Raw genomic sequence first — 25,220 nt, forward strand, 5'->3', positions numbered from 1 at the left:
TCGTAAAAGCAGTCAGCAATGCGGGGCAGGGGGACGAAATCTCAGTTCAAATGTATATTTTCTAGTATGTTAGTTTATGGCTAAATTCTTGGAAAATATCTACAACAGAACACTACCTGCTAAACATTATTACCATGCTAAGCTTTGCTTAGCTTTCAGCTTTAATTAAATGCTGTGATGGAGGTTTGCATGTTTTATGAGTGTGTATATATATATATATATATGGTGAAAATTTGAATGCACTTACAAAAATGCTGCTGTGGAGGTGAATACATTGAATAATATATGGTAATGACATTAACAGAGTTGTTTTTAACATATTCAGGACGGCGAGATCTTATTACTTAAAGATGGCAAAGGCTGGCACACACGTACACTCTGTAGTAATCTAATTACAGTATGCTGATAGTGCTGTTGGGCAGGTTATAATATAATGAGGACATCCATTGTGAGCAGTAATGTTATTACTGCTATCATGCTAGACTTGGCCTGTAGACAAACAGTGACTCAGTCCTCAGGTGGTCATTTGCACTACATTACAAACACATCTGCCCCTTTCTGACAAGGTCACTTTAAATGTAGCAATTATGGTAATGTATACAAGGTCACTTGTGATGTCTGTAATTTCATTCAGGCTTGTAAATTTGCGCTAAAAGGCAGCTTTTTCCAGCAGGGCTGAAAAATGAGGCAGAAGAGCCAAAAGTGCAGTTCTTTAAAAAGCCACTAGAGGCTATCTCTAAAGCTGAGTCAATCATCAGACTAATGTTAAAAAATCTAAATTTACAGCCTGTCTACAGCTAATTTCCCTTCATAAAACAAGTAAATGCGACTCATTTTTTTATCTTTTTGATTTTTATTTTATAGCTCACACATTATGAAGTAATATAGCGGGCAGCGACAGCTGCTAACAGTCTGCAATACCTCACCTCTGCTAATTTGTCACTGAACTGAACCTCTCGACCATGTTTGTGGTGTTGATGCCTTTTGCACTATTTTTTTAATGCAATTGTGTGAAAATTATAATATAGCTTGCTGAGTGTTTAATGTTCTTTGTTCACAGTACAATTATGGTCACTCCTGGCTCCAAAATGACAACACAATGACAGGCAAAATACGGGGGGGGGAAAAAAAAAAAAAAAGGCTTCAAAAATGGGGTTTCACAAACAAATGGGAGATTTTTCAGTGGCTACATCCATGTTTTACATACAGTCTTTGATTTGTGGTTTAAATGTCTGAAAGCACAGAACACGTGGATGGAAGTAGCCACTGTGATGTCACCCATTGTTTTTGGACTTTGCATTTTGAAGCCTCAGTGTTAGCATTTTGGCTGCTGCTATGTTGTTTTTTTTTCTTGGAGCAGAAGTGACTGGACTTGGATAAGGTGACTACTATCAAAATACTATAGCAGAACATAAGATTTGTTAGATTAATTCCATCAAAAATGCTCCAAAAGGCTTAAACAGCACAGACACTGTAAAGAGTTCCAGCTTAATGACTTGGCAGAGTGGAAGAAGCTTGGCAGATGCTGACAGTCACAGCTGTTATAAAGGTGGAAACGATCAAAATCATTTTAGCACCAGGGTGTAAACATACTTTTTTAATGCTGTACATTTGGGCATTTTAACATGAGACACTCAGAGCAATGACTCTCTTCTGGTGCCAGCCTCAAGTTGCCACTAGAGGGACTGCAGATTTTGGCGTGGAGATCTGCTGCTTGGTTGAAATACTCACTTTCTCTGTCTTGTGTCTCACTTTCTGTGTCTCTCTGTGTCTTGTAAACAGCCACAAACGGGATGTCCGGCCCTAAAGAGAAGATCAGACAGTTTAAAAATGGTGTATCTTTACATTTGACTGAGACAGGTGAACTCTCATTTAGCAGGAACCGTTTTTTTATTTTTACATAGGCTGCTGTATTTACTGTTTGTTTATGGCAAGGGAAAAGTGTGTTTCTCTCATCAAATGCATACTGATGCCATAGTCTCCTTAAGTGCACAAATAGGAAAACAAACAAACTGAAATATACCAGACCCTTTGTCTGACAGACAAAGAAGCACATCTTTGCTTATTCAATTTATATAATGCAATAGCTTTAATAGCTTTTCCATATCTAGGCCACAAACAGAGGCAAAGCCCTAAAACCTCAGACTGCAGGGAGGAGGGGCTACAAATGAAGTGATTGATGCACTTAGCAAATTGGGAATAAAATACAGGAACACTGGTGTATTTGTCGGGGAGAAAACCAGCCGCTCTCTCCCTGGCTCCTTTTTCCTCCCTTGTACTCACTCGCCTCGTGGTTCTGATATTATTACCCCATCACATGAGATCACAGGCAGGCTGTGAAGGAGAGAACTGCATTACAAATGCATGAGGTATAAGATTATTGACTGTCAGAGACTTTTTAAGTGTTGAGCACAAAGGGTTTGATTGTATTATGGTCAGTCCAAGTCTGATCTTAGATCAGTGATGATCACTTAGTAAGAATTGACACCGGAGTGTTACATCAGCGATTAAATATTGAGGCTACAGGCTTAAAGTCAGACTCAGACACAGTTTCTGCTGTGGCATGACAACAGTGCTGTGACATTTTTTGATATTTCTCAGATCTTCAGAAGACGTTTTTTTCTTCTTTTGATATTTTAGTAACCAGCACTGCATAAATGGATCAAAGGCAGGAGAAGTGCAACGAAGTGGGATCTCCTTTTTGTTGGTGAAAACAGCCTTTCTGACATTGTGACGACTAAAGACACCCGAGCACCGCCTCTGTGTTTGGCACAGTGCTGTCACTTTTTGGTGAACCGCCCACCAGCGATACTTGACAGAAATATGAAATAATTTTTGCAATAATATCAGGGGAAAAAAAAAAATCAAAGTACAAGTACTACAGTGTAATTACTAGGTACTGTACTTGACATTCTGTCGCGTTTCTACTTCACCTCATTTCAAACACTCTGCTAAACTTATTTACCAGCTTTAACTGGTAGTCACATTTCCACACAGAACATATGATCACTGTCTAAAATATGATCTAACAATGAATGAACTTCCACTTAGCTAATTTAAACAACAGTGTGCTGCAAGCAGGTTACATCAATGCGAATGAGCCAATAATTAAATAAAACGTAACACTGATTGATATAATTTCAAGTTTTCCTACTGTGGAACAGACAGATGTTAGTTTACAGCAACACTAAAGAGTGCATCCAAGTACTACAGATTAGTGAGCAAGATCAGCTGGAGCCAACATCCTCACACACAGCTCCACTATAATGACACTACTGTTTATTTAATTAAATCATTACAGTAACTCATGTATGACCTGTACAGTGTTGCAGCCGCACCGTCTTAAGTGCAGCTTAATTATCATGTAAACCTCAAAACAAACCAAATTTCAAAACTTACTATTTAACTTAAACTTATGCATTTTATCTGATTTTGTTCCCTCTGGTTTATATGTCATATGTAATAAAATGGGATATTATATGGTTACATTTTAACTGCCTGCACTGTCTATTAAATAGCACCTAATAAAGTGTTTGTATATTGTACTTTGCATGCTTCTCTCTTAACTTTCTAAAGCTTTTTACTTTGTTTTGAGGCCTTTAAATATTCATTTATGCTTTTAAAGGCTAATTTAACATCTGGCCATGGGTCAACAAAAATTACCCAGTGGTATACTTGTAGTAATGTAGATTAATATGCAATGTCCCTGAAAGTCTAAACGAATACAAACTGGAAGAATAGCTATTTATACGGTGGCTGATTAATCATCACAGAGTTACGTTTGTATATATCTGAGCAGGATGCACACTTTTTGCACTAATTTTACAACCTCATTGTTAAAAGAGAGCCCTGTGTGTCGTCTTGAAGTGGATAAGCTAAACAGAGGATTCATACATGCTACTACCTTGGCAGTTGAGCAGAAAGTAGCTCATGTTGAGGCTGAAGGAGCCACTGATGTATCCACAGCTGTCGGACAAGGCGCACGTCAGGCAGCGACGGTTGAATGAACCGAATGTGTCCGCGCTATGAAAATATATATGAGTACATTAAACATTTTTTTAACCATCAAAATACACATTTTCCCCACTATCAAGGCAACTACTTTTTTAAGTGGAGTCTAGGTTAGAACAGCCCTTACCTGTACAGATGCCTTCGCTTTGGACCATCTTCAGTGCTCAAGAAGTATCTGTGTTAAGATAGAAAAAATATGTGTAGTTATTATTTTTGGTCTTTTCTGTGAGTTTAGCAGAGCTGCTTTCACCAGTCAGCTAAAGGAGTACACAAGCCAATACCCTGACTAGAATAGATGTTTTACAAAAGAATTCAGAACAGAAATAGGACAAACCTTACCCCCATTTTGGCAATTTTTATTTTTTTTTCAAATCACTGCAACTCTCAGAACAAAGGAGGAACTGTGTTTCTATATATGTTTGGAGGAGGGCCTGAATATGTGAAATGATGGTAGTCAGATCCCAGTTGCTTTGTGGCCTGGAAAGTAGGAGTGAAATTATCAGGGAGTGATGGGGATGAGTCACCCTCACGGGTGCAATAGAGACTCACAGCGCTTTTATGTGCTGCACATTTGAGGCAGTTTGTTGTGTGGAATTGATTGAGATGGCACAACAGACGATTAAAGCTACCATTTCACAATATTTCAGTACTACAGATCATATCCAGTATACATATTTACTATAAAAATGAATAATGATTTTATTGCTAAACCACTGAAATGACTCGCCTCTGTCCATGGCACTGAAATGCTCCACTCCTTTATCTCTTTATCATGGATGACTATGATAGACTCACAGACACTTTATTAGGCACACCTTGCACACTGGGTCTTAATTCTTTGTGGCATAGGTTCATCAAGGTGCTGGAAACATTCCTCAGAGATTTTGGTCCATGTTGACATAAGACCACACGGTTGCTGCAGATTTCATGATGCAAATCTCCGGTTTCACCACATCTTAAAGATGCTCTACTGGATTGAGATCTGTGACTGTGGAGGCAATTTGAGCACACTGTCATGTTTACAGTGTTTGTCATGTTCAAGAAACCAGTTAGACATGATTTGAGCTTTGTGACATGATGCGTCATCCTACTGGAAGCAGCCATCAGAGGATGGGTACACTGTGGTCCTAAAGGGATGAACGTGTTCAGCAACAATACTCAGGTAGGCTGCGGCATTTAAATGATGCTCAGGTGGTACTAAAGAGCCAAAGTGTGCCAAGAAAATATCCCCCCAAACCATTACACCACCAGCAGCGGCGGCCTGAAGTGTGAATTGTAGCCTCAGTTTCCTGTTTGTTGACAGGTGTAGCACCCAGTGTGGTCTGCTGCTGCTGCTGTAGCCCATCTGCTTTAAGGTTCAATGTGTTAGCTGTTCAGAGATGCTTTTCTGCATTCCTTGGTTGTAACGAGTGGTTATTTGAGTTGCTGTTGTCTTCCCATTGGCTCAAAGCAGTCTGGCCATTCTCACTCAGAGAACTGCTGCTTACTGGATATTTTCCTCTTTTTTTCGATTCTGTAACTACTAGAGATGGTTGCATGGTAGATCAGCAGTTTCTGAAATACTCAGACCATCACATTGCATGCCACATTAAATCATCTTTTCTCTCCATTCAGATTGTCTTGAGCTGTGTTGTCTACATGCCTAAATGCATTTCATTGGCTGATTAGATATTTGCGTTCACATGCAGTCGAATAGGTGTACCTAACAAAGTGGCTGGTGAGTGTGTGTTGACCTACAATGTAAACGTAAACCGTTACAAACATGTGGTAACCGGTTGTTTTTAGTATGACTGGGCTGTGGTGTCAGCTTGGTGGTTTGTGCATGCTCACATCAGTTGGCTCTCCTCGTTGTAGGCCAGAACTTGAGTGACATCCCAGTCTCCAGACGTGATGGACTGCAGCGTGTCTGTACTAGTGTTGGGCTGTGGGTGTAGAGAAGTAGAAATAGCAAAAATATTATAACTATTATGTGTGTCACCTCCATTTTTTTTTTTTTTTTTTTTTTTTGCAGGTGACAGGAACAGGAAAATATTTCAGTAACTGTCTCCCACAATCGGTGCATGAAACACCAGATGTACGCAATTAACGGCCATTTTTCTAATTAATAGGATACAAAATTACTGAACGTTTGAAATGAAAATACTTCATATAAGCCTTCTATTTTCATCAGTTCCAATCCAAGGAAGTTGATGTTAGTTATGCAAATACTTGGCAAACAAATATTCTCACCTGGGAGATGGACATGGAGATGTGAAAGAATTTGCCCCTGCCTCCTTGAGGAATGGCACGTGTGAAAAACAGCTTCAGACCATCTTTGGAAAAGAGAGGCTTCTCATTCTGAGTACACAGAGAGAGTTGATCTAAATGTTTTTACTTATCAAGATGTAAAACAAAGACTACTACAGACAACTAAACAAACAGGCTGCCTAATGCAGTAATTATACAAATACATTCCCACGTTATAATTTAAAAAGCCAGCAAACACAAGCCTGGAACAAAGCCATGTTAAATTTACAGCTTGAATTTAATTACTGTGCATGTCATCATGCAGGAAACGCTAGACAACAAAGCAAGTAAACAGTGGCTGTAATTTAATGACTGCAACAAAAGAAACAATAAATACCTCAGTACTCTAAATCCACCTTAAATACACACATATATGTATTATCATTCTCACCTGCCTGTGAAGCCACCCTTCACTTTCATCCTCGTGTTTCTATAGAAACAGTTTAACAGGTTTCAGTTGGTATAAGGGAGCAGCCTTTCATACATACAGCACGCACAGTGTGCTCACCTTAGTGCAGACTCCGGTTGTAGCCTCACACAGTGTGAGGATAGAGATGTTCTGTGCTCTGTTCAGCCAATTAATGGCTAGTTTGGTGGTGGTGGCCCATTTCACCATGGTCACATAGTACTCACTGACAAAGAGAAAGCATATTCAGCATTTATCATCACTGATATCAGCATCATGGGTAAAATATCTGAAAATAAGATGATTGAAAAAGTGACAAAATGGTTCCATTTGCTTGCAGAGAAATTGAGCAGTGTATAAAGAGGTGGAAAAAATGGGCAGTAAATATGAAGAGACCAAATAGAGGCATTAAACTTAATGGAACTAAACACAGAACCATATTAAGAAAAAATGTATCACTGGGGACAGAAAGTTTAGAGTATCTATCCAGGATATGCAAAATTATGGGAGAAGAACATACATCCTTATGTGCTTCTATGTAATACACTGTATCCAATTTTTTTTAATCCCAAAATGTAAAGATATGTTACACTACATCATATATAATAACACATGCATATACAACTAACAGCAATTTGTTAAATAATTAGGACTTTTAATCTATTTGTGATCCTGGAGATTAAATTTCGATATTTTTTCATCCTCATCTGTACGTCCACGAACATTAAAGGGAGAAAACCTCCACGTTTGGACACTAGATGGGCTGCCAGGGAAGCCGCTGACATCAGTCCCTGATTAGAGAGATTTTTACACATTATCGATTTAAAACATATCCTTATGATTAATCTAAGTTATTTGGTTAGGTTTTGGCATTAAAAAACAAAACAAAACATTGGTTTGTATTAGGCATTTAGTTAGGTTTAGAAAAAGACCAAGACTCGGGCCACCAATTAAAGCTCCATTTTCTTGGTTACCGCGGTGAATCGACCCCTCTGAAGAGCCTGGACAACGTATGCAGTTATGAAATATACTTCCTATTCAAATATATCAGTTATAGAATTGTGCTGACTTTCATGTAACTATTTGTCTATGAACATGAACAAATTGGTACTGTTTTGCCATGAGACTGCGCTAGCATATAAACATTTTAAAAAAGTAAGAAAATTTATGTTTGGTTGATTATGCCTTTATTGTATCAATGCTTCTTGTACTGCTGGAAAGCCTTTTTATTTCCCCTTAAATGGTACCATACAGTATTTGTAAGGAAAATGCATTTGTGGGTTGAGCAGCAGAGTTGAATATACAGTATAGTTTAGACCCATGAGAAATCTTCTCTGCCAATGCCAAACAGCTTATTCTGCTATTGACTCTTGTTTTGAGCTTCTGGTACCCCAGGTGCTGACAATCAGGCTCGTCATCATTGGAGGCAATCTCAATGCAGAGAGATATCGAGATGAGATCCTGCAACCAGCGGCAATCCCATATCTCCACAGTCTGAGACCAAACTCTGCCCTCCAAGATGACAGCACACGCCTCCACATAGCAGGATTTATCAGAGAGTACCTCCAGGATTTAGGAGTGGAGAGGATGGAGTGGCCTGCCTGAAGTCCTGACCTCAACCCCACTGAACACTTGTGGGATCAGCTTGGGTGTGCTGTTTGTGCCAGAGCGACCAACACAACCATGCTGGTTGAAGAATGAAGAGGAGGTGCCGGGCTGTTGTGGCTGTGTATGGTTCTTCCACATGCTACTGAGGCCCCGTTTGTTAAATGAATACACTATTAAATTGTCACTGTCAATATGTCTTGTTTCTTTGGGCTTCAATCATCCATCCAATAAACAACAACAAACAAGAGTAAATAGCAAAATAAGCTGTTTTGGTAAGTTTTTCATGAGCTCAACCCACAAATGCATTTTTCTTATAAATGTGACACATTTAAGGGAAATAAACAGACTTTACAACGATATAAGATTTATGTTTGTTACATTGAAAACTGGCAACTTTTTAAAGCATATTTAAGCAAGAAAACATTTGAAACTGCAGACAGTTTTTTAAAAAAAATGTTTATCATATTTATCTATCATCTTGTTTTCATTACTCACATAAATACGGTGTATACACACATAGATTTCATTTGATCACATAATCAAGTACATAGCCAAGCCAAGTTTATTTATAAATTACTTTAAAAAAACAGTAACCACTGACCAAAGTGCTGTACATAAAACACATCAGGAAGATAAAATTTAAAATGGTAATTTTACATAGATAAAATAAGTAATAAAATACACAGTTTATCCTAAACAATAAATAAAACAGCAGCTCATACTAGTCAAAGGCCAAATGAAAAAGATGGGTCTTAAGAGCAGATTTAAAATTGGCCAATGACGAGGCCTCTTTATTGCCTAATGGCAGTGAATTCCAGAGTTTAGGAGCTGCCACAGCAAAGGCTCTGTCTCCTCTGAGCCTCCGCTGTGTCCTCAGCACATCAAGGTGCAGTTGGTCAGCTGATCTGACTGACCGGGAAGGAGCATGTAAGTACATAAAATTTGGGTTTCCAGATTAGATTAAATAAACCCTCTGTAGGGCGTGACAGCCTTTGCCTTTGCTGTCTAAAGAGTTCTCCAGCTCATTCGGATAAAACAGAAAAGAATCTGTGGGAAAAGATCTGTGAATTGTTTGAAATATATTCCACTCTAACAGAAATCATCACAGTTACAATACAATTACAATTGTCCAATTACTTTTGAGTCTCTGAAATGGGGAGTTATTAACAAAAAAAAAAAAATACTGTAATTCCTAAAAAGTTAATAAAGCCTGCACTTTAATCACATCTTGATTGTTTGTACAGATGGACATTTTGGATTACTCACCCTATCCTGGGATCATCAGGCCTCCTCATCTCGATGGTATACGGAGGGCCATTAAGGTTCACAACATAAAGAGTGATGACTGGATTTTCCTCTCCAGCCTGAACAGAATGAAAACAGAGTAACTGAGATTAATAGCCTATAAAAATAAAACAAAATCAAAGAATGTCTTAAAAACTATTAAAACTAATCAGTACCGATGTTTAAAGAAGCTAAAAGTGTACCTTAGGGTAATGGTACTCTTTCCCTATTGGGTAGGGTGATCCTGTAAACATCGGAAGCTCCATCCTGGGCACCAGAGTGTCATTGATGGTGGCGTATGCTAACCTGGCACCATCTGGAGACCACCAATGGGCAATATGGGACTGGAAAATCTCCTCTGAAAGAGCAAACAGAAAATGGCCAGGCATCAATCATAATCACAGTGAATAAAATCATCAAACAGCAACGACAATAGTTAATTACATAGCTGCAGGCAAACGGCAGCATCACACAGTTTCTACTTGTCGGGGTTATAAAGGAACAGGTGTCCAGGGGGGAAATAAATGCATTTTAAAATTTATAAAACGCTCATTATGATTCCCAGCACTCTTTGTAGTCTTTTGCTTCCGTTTTCTTTCTCCTATTGGCCATCACATAGGAATTACGATTGACTGTTTTTTGTTTGTTTGTTTATCTGATAAGTCAGTGTCAACAGTATAACTCCCTCCTAAAAGTAGAAAAAATCCCTCAGCTGCTCAGGTCAAAGTTCAGTTCTTGATTCCTCTACATGCAGAAGTGCCCTTGGCCAAGATATTATATGTGTGAATAGGTAAGGGAGAAACACTGTAAAGCACTTTCGATACTGCTAAGGTATAAAAATGCTACAGCAGACCATTTCTCTAATCTGGTCAAACTGGTAAAAAATACAGTTACCCTCTCTGTCCTCTCGGCAGCACACTATACCTGCTGCCTGACCTGCTTGCTAAATTTGGAATCTCACACTCCCCCTCACTCTCTCTCCTAAACCTACACACAAAACCACATGCTACCAAAAGTTTGAAGTCATAAATCACAACAGCATTTAATCTCGGCACAGCATATTGACCAAAATAGAACTCGGCTACATTTCCTAGAAATAAACCTAACAGCGCTTTCTCACCAGGTACAACAGCGCAGTGCACTTCGCCTGATAGCTCTCTGTGTTGTTACTACATTGCTGTGTGTACGATTTTCAGCAAGAAGCTCAACTCGTTTCAGGTTGGTGACTCAGACATTTCCCATGAGTCCCTCTCTGTCCAGGTGTGTCCATATAAAATAAAACAGCAGTCGCAGAGACTCCTGTTTTACATACAGAGAGAATAACGGGTCTAGGTTCTTCATCTCCGCTGCTACACAAACACACACACACACACTAATGCGTCTGTCAACAGAGTGTCTCATTAGGAAATTATGCAAATAAAAGCTCACTGAGGGAACTTTTTGGCAGCATAAAGCATAGCCTTGACAATCCTACTTCATTACTAAGTCTGTGGTGACAATGCAGACGGCATCGAAAGCAGTCCAACTCATTGTTGCAGCTTGCCACTAGCTACATTTATATCAACTTTTGCAATTAAAATTTCATTAATGCTGTTTATCTGTGGGACTGGGTGCTGGCTTTAGGGAATTAACAACATCAACTACCAATTAGCATTTTCATTAACTGTGCATCGCTTAGTGGAATTACTTGATATGCAGCATCATTTGTCAAATACCTTCAGCACAGACGTCTACGTACATTTGTTCTCTCGCGCAGTTCCGCAAAGGTAGTTGTGCTTGTAACTTTTCTACTGATGGAAACTGTCTCAAGGGAACACACGATGGTTTCTTCTTTCTTTTTTTTATTTATTTATTTATTTTTTAATTAATTAATTTATATATATATGTGTGTCTCACACACACACACACACATATATATATATATATATATATATACATATATATACACATACATACAGCTAGAATGGCATAGTGGTAATGTTATGGCCTTTGGAGCAGGAGGTCAGGGGTTCAAATCCTGACCAAGGCATACTTCCAGTAAACATCCAAAGTGACAGTGAAACAACTTGGTTCAGAGTTCCAACATACGAGTGTACAACACAAATGCTACGGCAAGGGGGAGCCAGGACTGACAGGGCAGGGGGGAGATTTCATCATCCCGCAATTTTGGTTTCCTAGCTTTCCTAGCAAACCGTGGACATTACAAGTACCTACAACATAGAACTGATGAAACAACAATCCAGAAGAGTGCAAATAGCTCATCAAGCTGGTAGGGTAGAGGACCCTTCTGTCAGCATTTGTGTTGAACTCGTTGAGTTGGAAATAACAAACCTAGCAGACTAGACAATGCACATCTCAATGGAAGCTTTTAGTCCTATTAGTCTTTGCTCTCTCAGTCTCCCTTGTGTGCCCACTTGCACCCTGCTGGCAGTGCTCAGCAGGGAATGATTGGATCTCACTGGTCTCACTAAGCAGCGCAGCACAACAAAGCATGAGCTGCATTTGCAAATGATGAAAAATAAGAAATGATTTCCCGCACGGCAAGTTCCACCGCTGCGTGCCAACTTCACCGGCGGCAGCTTAAAAAGCTTTCCGCGTGGAGTGGAACCGCTGAGCTGTCAGATCTACTCGGCTGGGGACGCCCAGTCACCTTGGCTAGTCAAGGAGAAAGTAGTTACATTTCTAGAAGCGTCCTGATAGGTGTGTGTGATCACAAAAGAATGTGTGGGGACAAAAGGAAGAGAACGTGAGAGACGAGGCTGTGAGCGAACCACTTTTAACGAGCCAACCTCTCATTTTCTCGCTTAAGTAATGAGATCACATCTCCTGTCTTTCTACAGCCTGCCTCATTGTGATGATTACCAAGGTGAGCTGTCGGACGCTCATCTCCGTTCTCCATCCTGCTGTGCAGACTACATTATTCACTGAGTAGAGGACATTATTAATGCATAAGATGCCATAAGTCAAGTGGCCAACGGGAAATGAGTGCAGGGTGACAGATTCAGGCAAACTTTAGATAAAAGAAAATCAGACATCCAAGGGTGGCATTTAGTTGATTTATTTTTTTAACTTTTAATGGTATACAACAAATATAAAGAATATTATGCATACTGTATTGTATGTATTGGTGTGGTAGCCACCAGGAATCCTTCTGGCTGTTTAGAAAAAAATGACCAGATGCATCCAACAGAGGGCAGCAGTGATACATGGTAAAAACAAGGTGAAGAAACAATGCAGCACACACAGGGAAAGGCAGCCTGTCTTTAGTGTCTGGTGCAGACTTCTAGGTCACTACTCCTCTGTTTCGGAGATCAACTATTTTTCCTCTTGTGTCCTTGATATTTATATTTCCAGGGTCTAAAACATTTGCATTATACCTGTAGTCCCATCTGCCAATCAGATGATGCAAAAAAATTATATGTTCAAGTAGCAGACATGTCCAATTCATTTATTTTGAACCATAGAATTTAATAGAACTACATTTACCTGGCATGGCCCTTTAAGTACATAACTCAACAGCCCTTCATTCTGGCTTGTTGATAAGCAAACTTTTTATATAACATGACAATGAAGGAGATGATACTATAAATACAGTACAGCTATCACTGTGCTGATTGAAGGTGTGTTGCAAGTGATAATTAGGTATTAACAGAGAAGCACATGACAGAAGTGGGATTCTGCAGAGCAACTACAAAGCCTGCGAATAATCTGTTTGTAGTTCAGGCCAAGGAAAACGGAGGGAGGAAATTCTATTACAGTGAATTGTTTTTGCAGGTTTATATTCAGAAAGAAGATCTTAAAAAAAAAAAAAAAGGTATGGGAGGATTTAACCATTCATCTTCCAACAGCACATTTCCTGTAATTTCATTTCCATTTTATTTATATAGTACCAACACAAGTCAAAGCAGGGAACTTTACATAATAAGGTAAAGACTTTCCCTTAAGGAAGCACTTGATGTTAAGCAGTTGCAGCATAAACCCAGCATTAGCAGGCTAAGCATCATGACTGGATTAAGTCCACCAGGTAACAACAGCCAAAATGAAAAAACATATGAAAAAAGCAATGTGTTTATGCATTAGGGGTGGGTAAAATAATTGAAGAATCGATGCATCGCAATAATTTCACGCAAAATTCATAATCGATTAGGGGGCTCCTCAGAATCGATTCACCTCCTGGCACGTTGGGGGCGCTGAGAGTTTGGTTACTGTGCTGAGCACCTGAGCGCATAACAACAGTCATGGCGAGCAGCTGTAGAAAGCTAACTCCGTCAACTTTTAAGTCAGATGTTTGGGCTCATTTTGCTTTCCCGTCTAAATCTGGAACTCAAGAAGTCGACAAAAGCAAGGTGGTATGTAAGCTGTGCCAGACAGAATTAAAGTACTGCAGTAACACGACAAACCTGCGCAACCACTTAACCAGATACCACGCAGATGCGCTACAAAAACACGAAGCACAACCTGTTGTTGTCATGCCAAGCTAAAAGGTACCTTTGCATCCCAGGCAGTAGTGTACCTGCTGAAAGGATCTTTTCCACAGCAGGTGACATAGTCACAGCCCAGAGAAGTGCATTGAAGCCTGAGCGTGTGGATCAGCTGCTTTTTCTGAACAAGAATCTCCACGTGCCCACTTAGTGTGTAACCAGAAATGAAGAACTGTACTGTTACAGTACAATTCTTTATTTCTGGCTACAGTACTATAGTTCAGTTCAAGATATGTTCAAAAATTAGAGGTTAATCACTACATGTTCAAAAGCTAAGAATGTTTACAAGCACTAAACTTTTTCAGTGCAATTCAGTTGAATACAACCCTATGATTCGTGTTTAAATCTGCACTGATATGCACAGATGTTATTGAAATGCATTTTTATTTATATTAGACTTTCAAGAGATAAGCTATGCCTAATTTTATTTTACATGCACTTTATTTTTTATTGTTTATTAAGAACAGTTTTCTACTTTAAGCACATTGCAGAAAGAAGTTTGTTTCTTTGCTCAGAAATGTGATGTTACAGAAGTTTGTATGAAAATAAATATTTTAAAAATATCAACATTATCTAAAATCATTTGTGTCTTCACAACTTTAAATCAATATCGAATCGAATCGAATCGCAACAGCAATAATCGAAATCGAATCGAATCGTGAGGTTCCTAACAATACCCAGCCCTATTATGCATTAAATATTATGGTTTTTTAAAGTAGAGAAGGCGGCATTTTATGGGTTTAACATTTTTTTTTAAATGCTCACAAACGAGTTGTTTTGTAAAGTCAGCATTTAGTTTTCATAGCAAGTAATCTGGTGCAAGCCAATTTACTTCAAATTATACACAGTAAACCTCAGAAGGATAGTGGCTTTTTTCAGAAAGTGAAACAGTGTCCAGTCCAGACATAACATTATGGCCTCTGCTGCCTATAACAGACACTTAGTGAATTGCAGTCTGCAAAACGTAAGGTCCAGCAATTTTGGAGCTTGAACTTCTTCAATTTTTTACTTCTTTTTCAATCTGTCTCTTATGAGTACCACTTCAATGTTACACTCCCCACAAAATGTAAGTAAAGGTAAAAGAAGAGAAAGAAGTCGGTGAGGACAAAATACTCACAATCTGGCTCACATCAAAGGAGAAATACGCGCTTTAGCACAGAGCCTTAGAGCGTTTGAAGTATATGAGGTAAGTTCAGTATTATATGTAGGGGTAGCTTTAATATACTGTTAGAAGTTGAACCTAAACCTAAAACCTTTCATGTAATTTCATTCACGGGGACCAACTGCAGGCACACCAGTACCTCTGAGCACCACTGATGCACCACCATTGATGCACTCAATGAGCACAAAGCTTCCTGGGTACCTCCCTTTGGAGGTTTTTCTGGGCATGCTGAACTGGGAGGAGACCTTGGTGTATACCCAGACCTGATGGAGAGATTACCGTATTTTCCGGACTATAGAGCGCACCATACTATAAGCCGCACCTACAAATTTTTTGGAAAAAACTGGAAACGTACATATATAAGCCGCACCGGGCTATAAGCCGCTGGTATCTCCGCCGCTCTCGGTTTTCCACAATTACTCGGCACTCAGCAGAGGGGGACAGACAACCCCAAATTTGAGTTATAACAAGTCAATTCACCATTGATTCGTTCACGCCGAGCTTACGTGCAGCGGCTCTATTTCCCTCCTGTAGTGCCAGGTCGATAGCCCTCAACTTAAAAGCGGCATCATAGGAAGTTCTTTTTGTGGTTTCCATGATGAGGGAGTTTGAAAAAAATCTCTTTTGTGCCTGCTGCTAGCACTTGTTGGCGCTTTCTTCTTTGATTTCCAACTTTGACGTCCCATGATTCATATCCTGCTAAAGAGCCCCCTGGTGGTTAAAGAAAAATCCACAGAAACGCCGCACCGGGCTATAAGCCGCATGGTTCAAAACGTGGGAAAAAAGTAGCGGCTTATAGTCCGAAAAATACGGTATATATGTCATCTGGATTGGGAATGCCTTGGGATCCCCCAGGAGGAAACTGGAAAGTTTGGCTGGGAAAAAGGACATCAGGAATACCCTACTTTGTCTATTGGCACCGCAACCTAACTTCGGATAAGTGGAAGAGGATGGATGGATGTTGTGTTTGTTGAGGCAACAGCAAACTCACATATAAGTGTACTAAAAGCAGTATCTAAATTAAGACACAGTCCTCTACTACCATAAATGGTAAAACTTAAAAGTAGAGGGCCCAAATCCAAGTTATTAAGTTAGTCCTAAGCATTTCAGATGTGTTTGGAGTGGTAAAAAATTTGCCCGTTGTGTTTATCAGTAACTTCAAATCACTCCAAAGATCAAATTAAAAAAAAAAAAGAAATTACACAATCATTACGTTTCTCTTGTGCCAAGAAGTCTGGAAAATACTGGCCTAATTTTGTGTGATAATCTACAACCAGCATGACTCATATCCACTAAGAAAGTTCTATAAAACTGTTTCTCCTGTTGGTTTCAGATTGCACTTTCAACAAGCTAAAGCTGATATTTTCACTCCCTTTATTAATCTCTCTTTCCAGTGCACAAGTGTTGATTATGTGGTTACTCTATCTCCTGCAGAGTCTGACACAAACAGACTGATAAACAGAAACAACCCCTACAAACAAGCCTCTTGATGCAAACATTCATCTAGCCAAATATCTACGGGGCAAGCACAAGTAAAATCAAAGCAACAGCGGGTTTTTATCTGGGCACACCAGAGCCTAATAAACAGCCATTTCCTCGGGCTACGTCACAATGCAGGATGTGTCAGTATCAGTACAGCCTCAATAATCAGACAGCCAACAGATGACAGAACATACGATTATTACACACAGCCCAATGGCGCTCTTGGCTGCGTTTCCTCTTTTTTAATTTTTCTTTTCTTCTTTTCTTCCCTGTCTCTCTATTTCTGCTGTCTGCACATTACTAGCACACACACACATTTGCGGATTAAGACAGCAATGCAAGCCAGAGGATATTCAAGCCCTGGGAGATTATTTGCCAACCTTTTCACTCGTTAGCATCAAATCTGCCGCACAGCGACAGGCACAGCTTAAGACCTCATTTCGCCTCGGCAGCAGTGTGACCCTCAGTTTGACCGTGGCCGGAGGATGGCCCGAGTCATTAGCATGGAAAGTCTTCTGCCTGGCAGTCTCGCTGATGAATGTAAACATTGCACAAGCTGGCACGGCTTCTAAGCTTCCCTGCAGATGCTTGCATCATAACTGGGCCAACGCCATTTACAAGCTTACAGATAAAAGTTTTTCAAAAGGGATTTATCATTAACGAGAATGAAAAGGACTTTTAGTGCATTCTCAAAGGTTAAAGAAAAAAAAAATGGTATAATAAGACCATCAACATCAGCTGGCTCCAAGACAATTTTGTTATAAATCTGTGCACAACATGAACATTAGTAAAAGCCTCATTCTGTGACCATGGCCATTTTTGTGCCATTTTCACTCCCTCCACTCTTCTGGATTCAGGCTTTCTACCAGATTTTGGAAACTTGCTGCAGATATTTGGTTCCATCTGGCCATGAGAGCACTGGTGAGGTCCAACACCGACGCTGGGTGATAGGTCTGGGTTGCAGACCCAAAGATAGTAGATGGGATTGAAGTGGCAGTATGCAAGCCACTTGAGGGCCTGGCTTTATGTCATGGGCCACAGTCATGCTGAAACAGGGAAGAGTTTTAGCCACACAGTTGCAACAAAGCTTGAGGGATACTCTTGTTCAAAATGATACTGCATATAATGCAGCATTATGTTCTTCATAAAAACATCAGGATGCATGCAAGCAAATTCATATGAGCCAAAAGCTCAGACTTCAGACTGCTCTAAACACTAAAGCTCAGATGTTTTTTTGTTTTGTTTTATTCTCATCTTCATATGATAAATCTTTATGTGGTCATATCCAGCCCACAGCCCAGCCATCTGCTGTTGAAACCTTCTACTGGGAAGGGGCAGCCAATTGGAAGAAAGCTGTTTAATGGCTCAGTCATTCACCACAACCTATTTGCAACTAAGATAAAAAAAAAAAGTGGTTGCCGAGTGACTGCATTTAGAGATACATTGCAAGTAGTTGTAGCAACAAACTGGCTGCTCAGATTTGAGCGTGCAACACCCTCAACCTCTAGGGGACTACTTTCAATCCAGGTCAATTGCACAGGTTACCTGGTGGCAAACAATTGTGGTCTGACTGCAATCACACTCAGATTAGTGGAGGTTAACAAATATTTTCCTTCTAATTTTATAAAGACAGATAGATGGCCAACATGCACTGATGAGTGCATGTGATGCAATAGGGGACAACTGGCTGTATTCTGGTTATATTCCTGTATAAAAACAAGACTGCAGAGTGTCAATGTCATTTTCCAGTTAAATCAGCAAGTTGCAGGAAGTATCAAATCCACGAGGCTCTGGCTGGACTTAAGTAGTTAATGTGAATTTCTGTGTTTGCCAATTTATCACAAACAGCAACCAACTTGACGCCACTCGGCTGCAGACTGATAGCAGACTGATCCCTCTTGCTGTCTTTTTGTTGCTGTCTTGATTCACAAAAATCACTTTGAAGATGATAACTGACTGAACAGTCACACACCCGATCCCCGTCTTCAAAGCAACCATTTCAAAAGGCAACAAGATCGCACTCAGTCCCAATAATTTTGGTCGTGCTGCGGTCTCCAGCCAACGTTTTCCTTAGAGTGACTGTAGCTACAGTATTAAGGGAAGGGGAAGAACTTAAATGATTTGATCTGGCAGAGGATGACCTGAGGGGTTACACTAAGGATGATTATTAGATAAGAATCATTTTCTACAACAAATTATGCAAAGCTACTCTCAAGTGAGAATAATAGGTCCCCATTTGAGAATTTGAACTACTGGAACTAAATAGCGTAACCCCAAACACTGAAAATAGCCTATATGGTCTACGCAGACATATTCATCAGTGAAGATGACACTTACTTAACCAAATAGTAGAAATAAATCAAAGCAACCATAAAAACAACAAGCCTGTCATGTTGCCTGTGAATAATACCTCCTTCATTAAATAAACATAATTCTGATGACAGGCTTTCAAACATGTTGTGCTAAGATAATAAAACATCATTTTCTCTTTAAAATAGAGCACTTTATCACATCACACTGTGCACTCAAGGCACAAAAAACAATTGTATCGTTCTATGATTCACTTTTATCTCAACATTATGAAGCCGATTCTCATTTTATCTCTCAGATTTATCTGGTCAATAAATTACCAGGTCTTCAGCAGCTCATAAATATGGGGTCAGAGACTGCAATATTACTCCGATTAATGTTTAAATGGCTCAGAATGGATATTGCTCTTGAAGAATGGACTTGGTTTCAAATATCAGCTTGGTTAATGCAGAGATAAGCGGAGCTGTGGATGGACAACGTTAAATAAAAACAGATGAATTGTGCAGAAAAAGCGGCCACCGGGCTTTAATCCTGATGCACCGGCGACCTCAGATAACCTCTCTGCCACACCATCTAAACCTGACGTCTCCTCGGTGGCAGCCTCACACTATCAAACAGATATGTGATGCTTAGCGTTACTCCAAGATTAACAGCTCGCTGTGTATCATTGGCTGTCTCCATTTCTGCTATCTCTGTATCTGTGAGTCTGCTGTTCCCCATCTCCCTCCTGCTCTCTTATTAAAACACCGTTCCACTGGAGCAAAGAGTGCACCCAGCGCAGCAGATATAAATTCATTAGCTGAATGCTAACACAGTCCCCGTCGCGGCTTATACTGCGACGGAACACAGGTGAGTTTTGATCGGTGGTGGTGACACTTGGAGACAACTTGACATCTATATCGCAATGCTCGACACACGCAGCCGCTAAATTAATGCACATCAACTGATGTAGAACATTCATTCGTTTTCAGGGCTGTGTAAAGCAGAAGCAAATTGATAGGATATCCATTTTTTTAATTTACCTGCGGGAAATCATGCGATACATGCAAAAAATACTAATGTGGCTACAGACACTTGGGAGTCATGGTGTCTCATGTCTTTACTTCTGAATACCTGAGCTGCTGCAGAGTGTTCAAATTAGGAAAATGTACTACAAGGAGAATACATGGGGCGAAAGCAGTTTAATACATGTTTTCCCTAATCGTTATCAGAACTAAAACACTTATTTGGTTTCATGGTAAGAGTTAGATGAGAAAATGGATGTCACTCTTATGTCTGCATGGTACAGTAAACATAAGGCTGCAGACAGTAATATTTAGCTTAGCTTACAAAAAAACAGAGCGATAACACTATAAGCTTGTACTGTTTAGCACATTTACGTTTAATGTTTTCAGTTAGCTACAGTTACTTTCTGATATCTTCATATCATGAGCTTTAGAGCAGAAGTAGATGACCTTTTCTACCTTCTGACAGAGCCAAAGTAGCTTTTTCACCATTTTCATTCCCAGAACCATTAATAATATATGCAGTCCTGTGATAAACTAAGAACCTAAATTTAGTACCTAAGTGCCTCGTGATTCAACAGCTCGTAAAACCACCTTTAGCAGAATCTTCATGTAATTGTTTTCTGTCTGGACTTTATCACTCTCTCATTGTGGAGGAATTTTAGCCCACTCTAGAATACTACAGTCAAATGTGATGAGTTCACGGTCAACTCAGTGGCTGCAAGGTGCCCAGGTACTCCTCTGTCCAAAGGGCATTGTTCCAGACATCCTGTGGTTTGTTCAGAAGCAACTTTGCAAACCTAAGCTGTGCTGCCAAGTTCTTTTCAAAGAGGCTTTCTCCTGGCAAGCCTTCCAAGCAAGCCAGACTTGTTCAGTCTTTTTCTAATTGTACTGTCATGAACTTTAACATTTAACATGCTAATTGAGACCTGTAGAGTCTGAGAGATAGCTCCTGGGTTCTTTTGAAATTTCTTTGAGCATTGCACGGCCTGACCTTTGGCTCTATTCCTGGGAAGACTGTGGCATGTTAACACACTCCTAAATGCTCCAAACCAACAAACTGATAAAACTTCTCCTTTTTATAGAGGAGAACACACTTGATGATGATCAGCCAATCAAGTGCATTTGATTAGCAGCACCTGGCTGCTACTTGCACTCCTATGGAAGCAGTGACAGTGTGTTTAGTTTGCAACTATTTTCAAAATGACGATCATGCTTTGTTAAATAAGGCTTAAAAATAACAAATGAGACCATAAACTAGGGTATTTTTCTCCACAGCTCATTAAATCACTTTATTTTGCAACAATAGGCACTGCCCCCTGTTGATCATTGGATAGAATGCAGGTTTAAGGTTTTTTATTAATGTCATTTTTCAGATGCTGAAGCTTCTACCATTTTATGTACAGTATCTGAGCAGCAACAAAATTCTTTGCCTTACCCTCATATAACCAGTCACTGAGCCCATTGAAGATGACACCTTCTTTCCCAGTAGATACCAGACGAATAGAGCGGCTCTCCACCTTAGACCGATAGTAGATGTTGTTCTCAAAAATGAAGATCTAGAAGAGTCACAAATATAAGAAACATAATCAAATAATGGAATGAATGAAAAAAAAAAAAAAACACAGGTAAACCAACTGGACAAGTACCTTCAGAAACTCAAGAGCCTGGAACTCAGACACTGATGTGTATTTGGCCCTGACAGCAGCTTTCCTAAAAATGTTAATTTCCTAGAAGTGAATGAGCTTTTAACATTATTATTATATTTTCATTATCAACCACAAAAAACTGAAAATCTGAGTACAGTGCTTTATTTAAACCGAAAAATAACTTTGGGAAAGTAAAAATCATCATATCAGAGGAAAGATCAACCTTAGGGTCAAAACACACTCTTTTCACACACAAGCCATCAGTGCGCACACTTGCAAAAGCACCTTTTGATTAGAGGGAAACCAGCATTTCCAACAACAGCATGAAGATGAAAATACAATTCTTTTCAATTTCTGATAAGACGGCAAACCTCGGGACCAGATTTTGACTTTGACGCTCTCCTCCACAGGCCTGCGGGGCTTTCAAGATAACTGAAGGTCAACTCTTTCATTACAGAGAATAATAGATCATCAGCACCCACAGCGAATGTAGCAAGGCGGGGCTGCTCTTGGGGCTGGAATTTTAAAATGCTACAGCCTTAATGCCATGCTGAAATCAATCTCAGGCTATTACAGAAAAGGGCTCACTCGGTATCTCAAGGATTTAGAATCTCTTGGCCTCAAGCAGGTATCATGGTATCAGTTTGTGAATGATTCTCCAACAAATATTCCCTCTGAGCAGTATAAATGATAAAACCATTCAGGAAGCTGTAGATTGCTGCATGCTGATTGAATGCTTCTTCCAACAGTGTAAAAAATGTCAAACACTATGCAGAAAAATCTCCTGCGCAAACCTAAGTCTGCTGTGTCTGAACATTGTGATAGTAAAGTAAAAAAAAAAAAAAGTTTCTCAAGCAAACAGCCTCTCTTTAAAACTAACACAGAGTGTGTCACAATTACTTTCTCCTGAGGAGACGCAAGCTGTGGGCCCATGTGCTTTGGTGTCACATTGGTACAGATGGAATCCCTGTTTAGAAGCTAATCTAGGCCACAGCGCAGAGAGAAGACCTGGCCCCATTCTCTGTAGGAAGGTAAAACTTTACCACTGATGACAGTCAGTGAGAGTATTTGGAGCAGTCTTTGGATGCTTTGGTTTGTTTGAATATGTTGTTAAAACCTCACCTGTCCTTTCCTGTGCTGGTGTGACTGTGTCAACTAAGTCGCTTAAATGCGAATTATTGTTAGCATGCTAAGATGCTAAACTAAAATGGGGTTCACGGTAAATATTACACTTGTTTGATACCAGTGTGAAGCCTTTAATCAGTCTGGGGCTAAGTATAGTTACATATAGCTGTATGTAAAATATGTTTAGCCAAGGTGGGGGCAGTCAAAAGGTCACGGGAAGCGTAGGCTCCAGGGTTTTTGACTCCTCACATCTAATAAGGACTTCCCATTTAATTCTCCAAGGAGAGAAAATGACTTTTAATACTTGATAAGCCTTAAATTGTTAGTTACACACATAATATGTGTAGTGTGATTTGAAGGAAATCTGTATTACAGTTTTCCTTTCTCTGTTTCTCACATACACACACACACACACCCAAGCTCTCTCTAATGGCTCAGTCACACTACAGTAAAAATAGAACAGCAACCTTTTTGTGACTGGGAAAAAGAAAAAAAACATAAATCGGTGGTTGTTCAGTGTTTGCATCGATTTTGTTTTTGCATTCGGTGACCAATTGCAAGTCAAACAGCTGATCACATAGAAGTTGAGCATGTAACACTTAACCCCCGGTCACCCACTTTAAATCGCAAGGCAACTGCAGAGGTCTCCTGGTGGGAGGCAACCTGACTGCAATCATTTTAACACGTTGTAATCAATCTGAGTTAGTCTGAGTTAATGAGCTGTGATGTGTCTCTTTGCAACAGGGGACTCGACTCAGCTGGCTGTATGAATTTCTGGCTGGACTCTGAATGCAAATAGTTAACATGAATTTTTGTTTAATGTGAATTTCTCTGTGTAGACGTCAATGGATTTGCAACAGAGTTGCCATTTTTGCCAGTTTATCACAGTTAATTGCCGTATTATCACAAACAGATTGCATGTAATTGCCAGCTTGACCCCATTCAATCTCAAACTGGTTTCAGACTGACTCTTTCTTATTGCCATTTTATCATCATGCTGGTTTTACCATCTTGGCGCACCAAAGTCACTTTGGAGATAGGAGCTGACTGTGGTTTGCAGACTTGGTCCACTGTCTTCAATTAAACCATTTTGAAGGCAGCATCGCTAGTTCATGCCACATGGCCACAGTAATTTTGTTTGTGCCACGGTCTCCAACCACAGTTTTCCCTAGTGTGACTGTAGCACAATGTAACTCAAGGGGTAGGCTTCCTGAGGCTAAGCATCCAAACTTGCGTGAATGTGTCAGCCACATGTTAAAGAGTATAAAAACAAACTCTTCTACTCACTGAGGGATACCCCCCAAAAAAAAAACAAACAAACAAAACAAACCTAAGATCTGTTTTTGCATGTTGCTGAAAAAACATAATGCCCCTTATTCATCCAATTACAGTGACTTTTTAGCCTAACAAATTGCTAAACATGTGTCTGGGCAGCTGTGTTATTGCATGGGCATGTATTCGAGCAGTTTCTATGGGAACCTAAAGGAAATTTAATCATGCGCATAAGGGATTTGGGAAGGGGATAACAGGTGGGCTGATTTATGTATATTAGAAGTGTGGATATCACAACATGTGCCTTGGCACTAAGTCTGTGTGAGCTTGTTTTAGTTGATGGAAGTCTCTCGCAACCCCAACCTCCTTGACAAGAGGGCATCGGAACCTTCAGGGATACCAGCTGCTCAGTTTCATGCTAACAAAACTCAGCAGCTGAAAGCAATACCGCTTCATGACTAATGGTGGGAAACTTGAGGCTATATCAATCTAGCAAGAGCGTTAATTAATCCAGTGACGAGATAACAGGTAATTAATAGCATTGTGCTGCAGGATGTAATCACACAGTCTGACTGCCCTGCAAACCAACACACTGAAGTTCATTAATACCCTGACAAGACTGATTGTGTGATGATGGAAGGAGGTGGAGAGGAGGGTGAGGGGGTTGACTCATCCTAGAACAGTTGGAATGAACAATTGCTTCTTCTGATTCTGTTTAATATGAAATCTGTTTACTGGGAAATCTCAGGAAATCACTGGGATGATTCACACCCTGGTTTTCAGTATTATTTTCAAGGACTGTAACTTACACCGTATCGATGACTTGAGGAAAACGTGATGTCTGAAAGATAAAGATTAGCTGTGCCCCAATTCTGGGACTGTGGTCTCACACCACCGAGGCCTGGCTCATTCAGAATACTGGGCTTACTTGGACAAAATGTAAGGGAAATAAAGGTAAGGGTAATAACACCTTAATTATGGTGTATTAAGGTGTCATCAGTTACCACTTTATCTAACACATGGAGTGGATCAGTGAAAAAAAACTCGAGCCAAGGTTCTTAAAATGCACCCTTCAGGCCAGTGATGGCTCTTTGTAACATTTTATGTGACCATAACAAGTAAAGAACGCACTACTATTCA

General features: G+C 39.8%; 1 protein-coding gene across 1 annotated transcript in view; it reads right to left on the reverse strand.

Annotated features, from left to right (window-relative positions):
- LOC115799454 (dipeptidyl aminopeptidase-like protein 6) overlaps window positions 1-25,220 on the reverse strand; it is a 114,767-nt gene that overhangs the window by 6,985 nt on the left and 82,562 nt on the right. Inside the window, exons 8-17 of the mRNA XM_030756631.1 lie at window positions 21,473-21,593; window positions 9,799-9,953; window positions 9,578-9,675; window positions 6,806-6,929; window positions 6,689-6,727; window positions 6,241-6,348; window positions 5,842-5,933; window positions 4,139-4,186; window positions 3,905-4,023; window positions 1,732-1,803 (exon numbers count right to left, since the gene is read on the reverse strand). Of these exons, the coding sequence (XP_030612491.1) occupies window positions 1,732-1,803; window positions 3,905-4,023; window positions 4,139-4,186; window positions 5,842-5,933; window positions 6,241-6,348; window positions 6,689-6,727; window positions 6,806-6,929; window positions 9,578-9,675; window positions 9,799-9,953; window positions 21,473-21,593 (976 nt within the window). The remainder of the gene's footprint in view (window positions 1-1,731; window positions 1,804-3,904; window positions 4,024-4,138; window positions 4,187-5,841; window positions 5,934-6,240; window positions 6,349-6,688; window positions 6,728-6,805; window positions 6,930-9,577; window positions 9,676-9,798; window positions 9,954-21,472; window positions 21,594-25,220) is intronic.

This window comes from Archocentrus centrarchus, chromosome 20, assembly GCF_007364275.1.
Source record: "Archocentrus centrarchus isolate MPI-CPG fArcCen1 chromosome 20, fArcCen1, whole genome shotgun sequence".
Classification (NCBI taxonomy): Eukaryota; Metazoa; Chordata; class Actinopteri; order Cichliformes; family Cichlidae; genus Archocentrus; species Archocentrus centrarchus.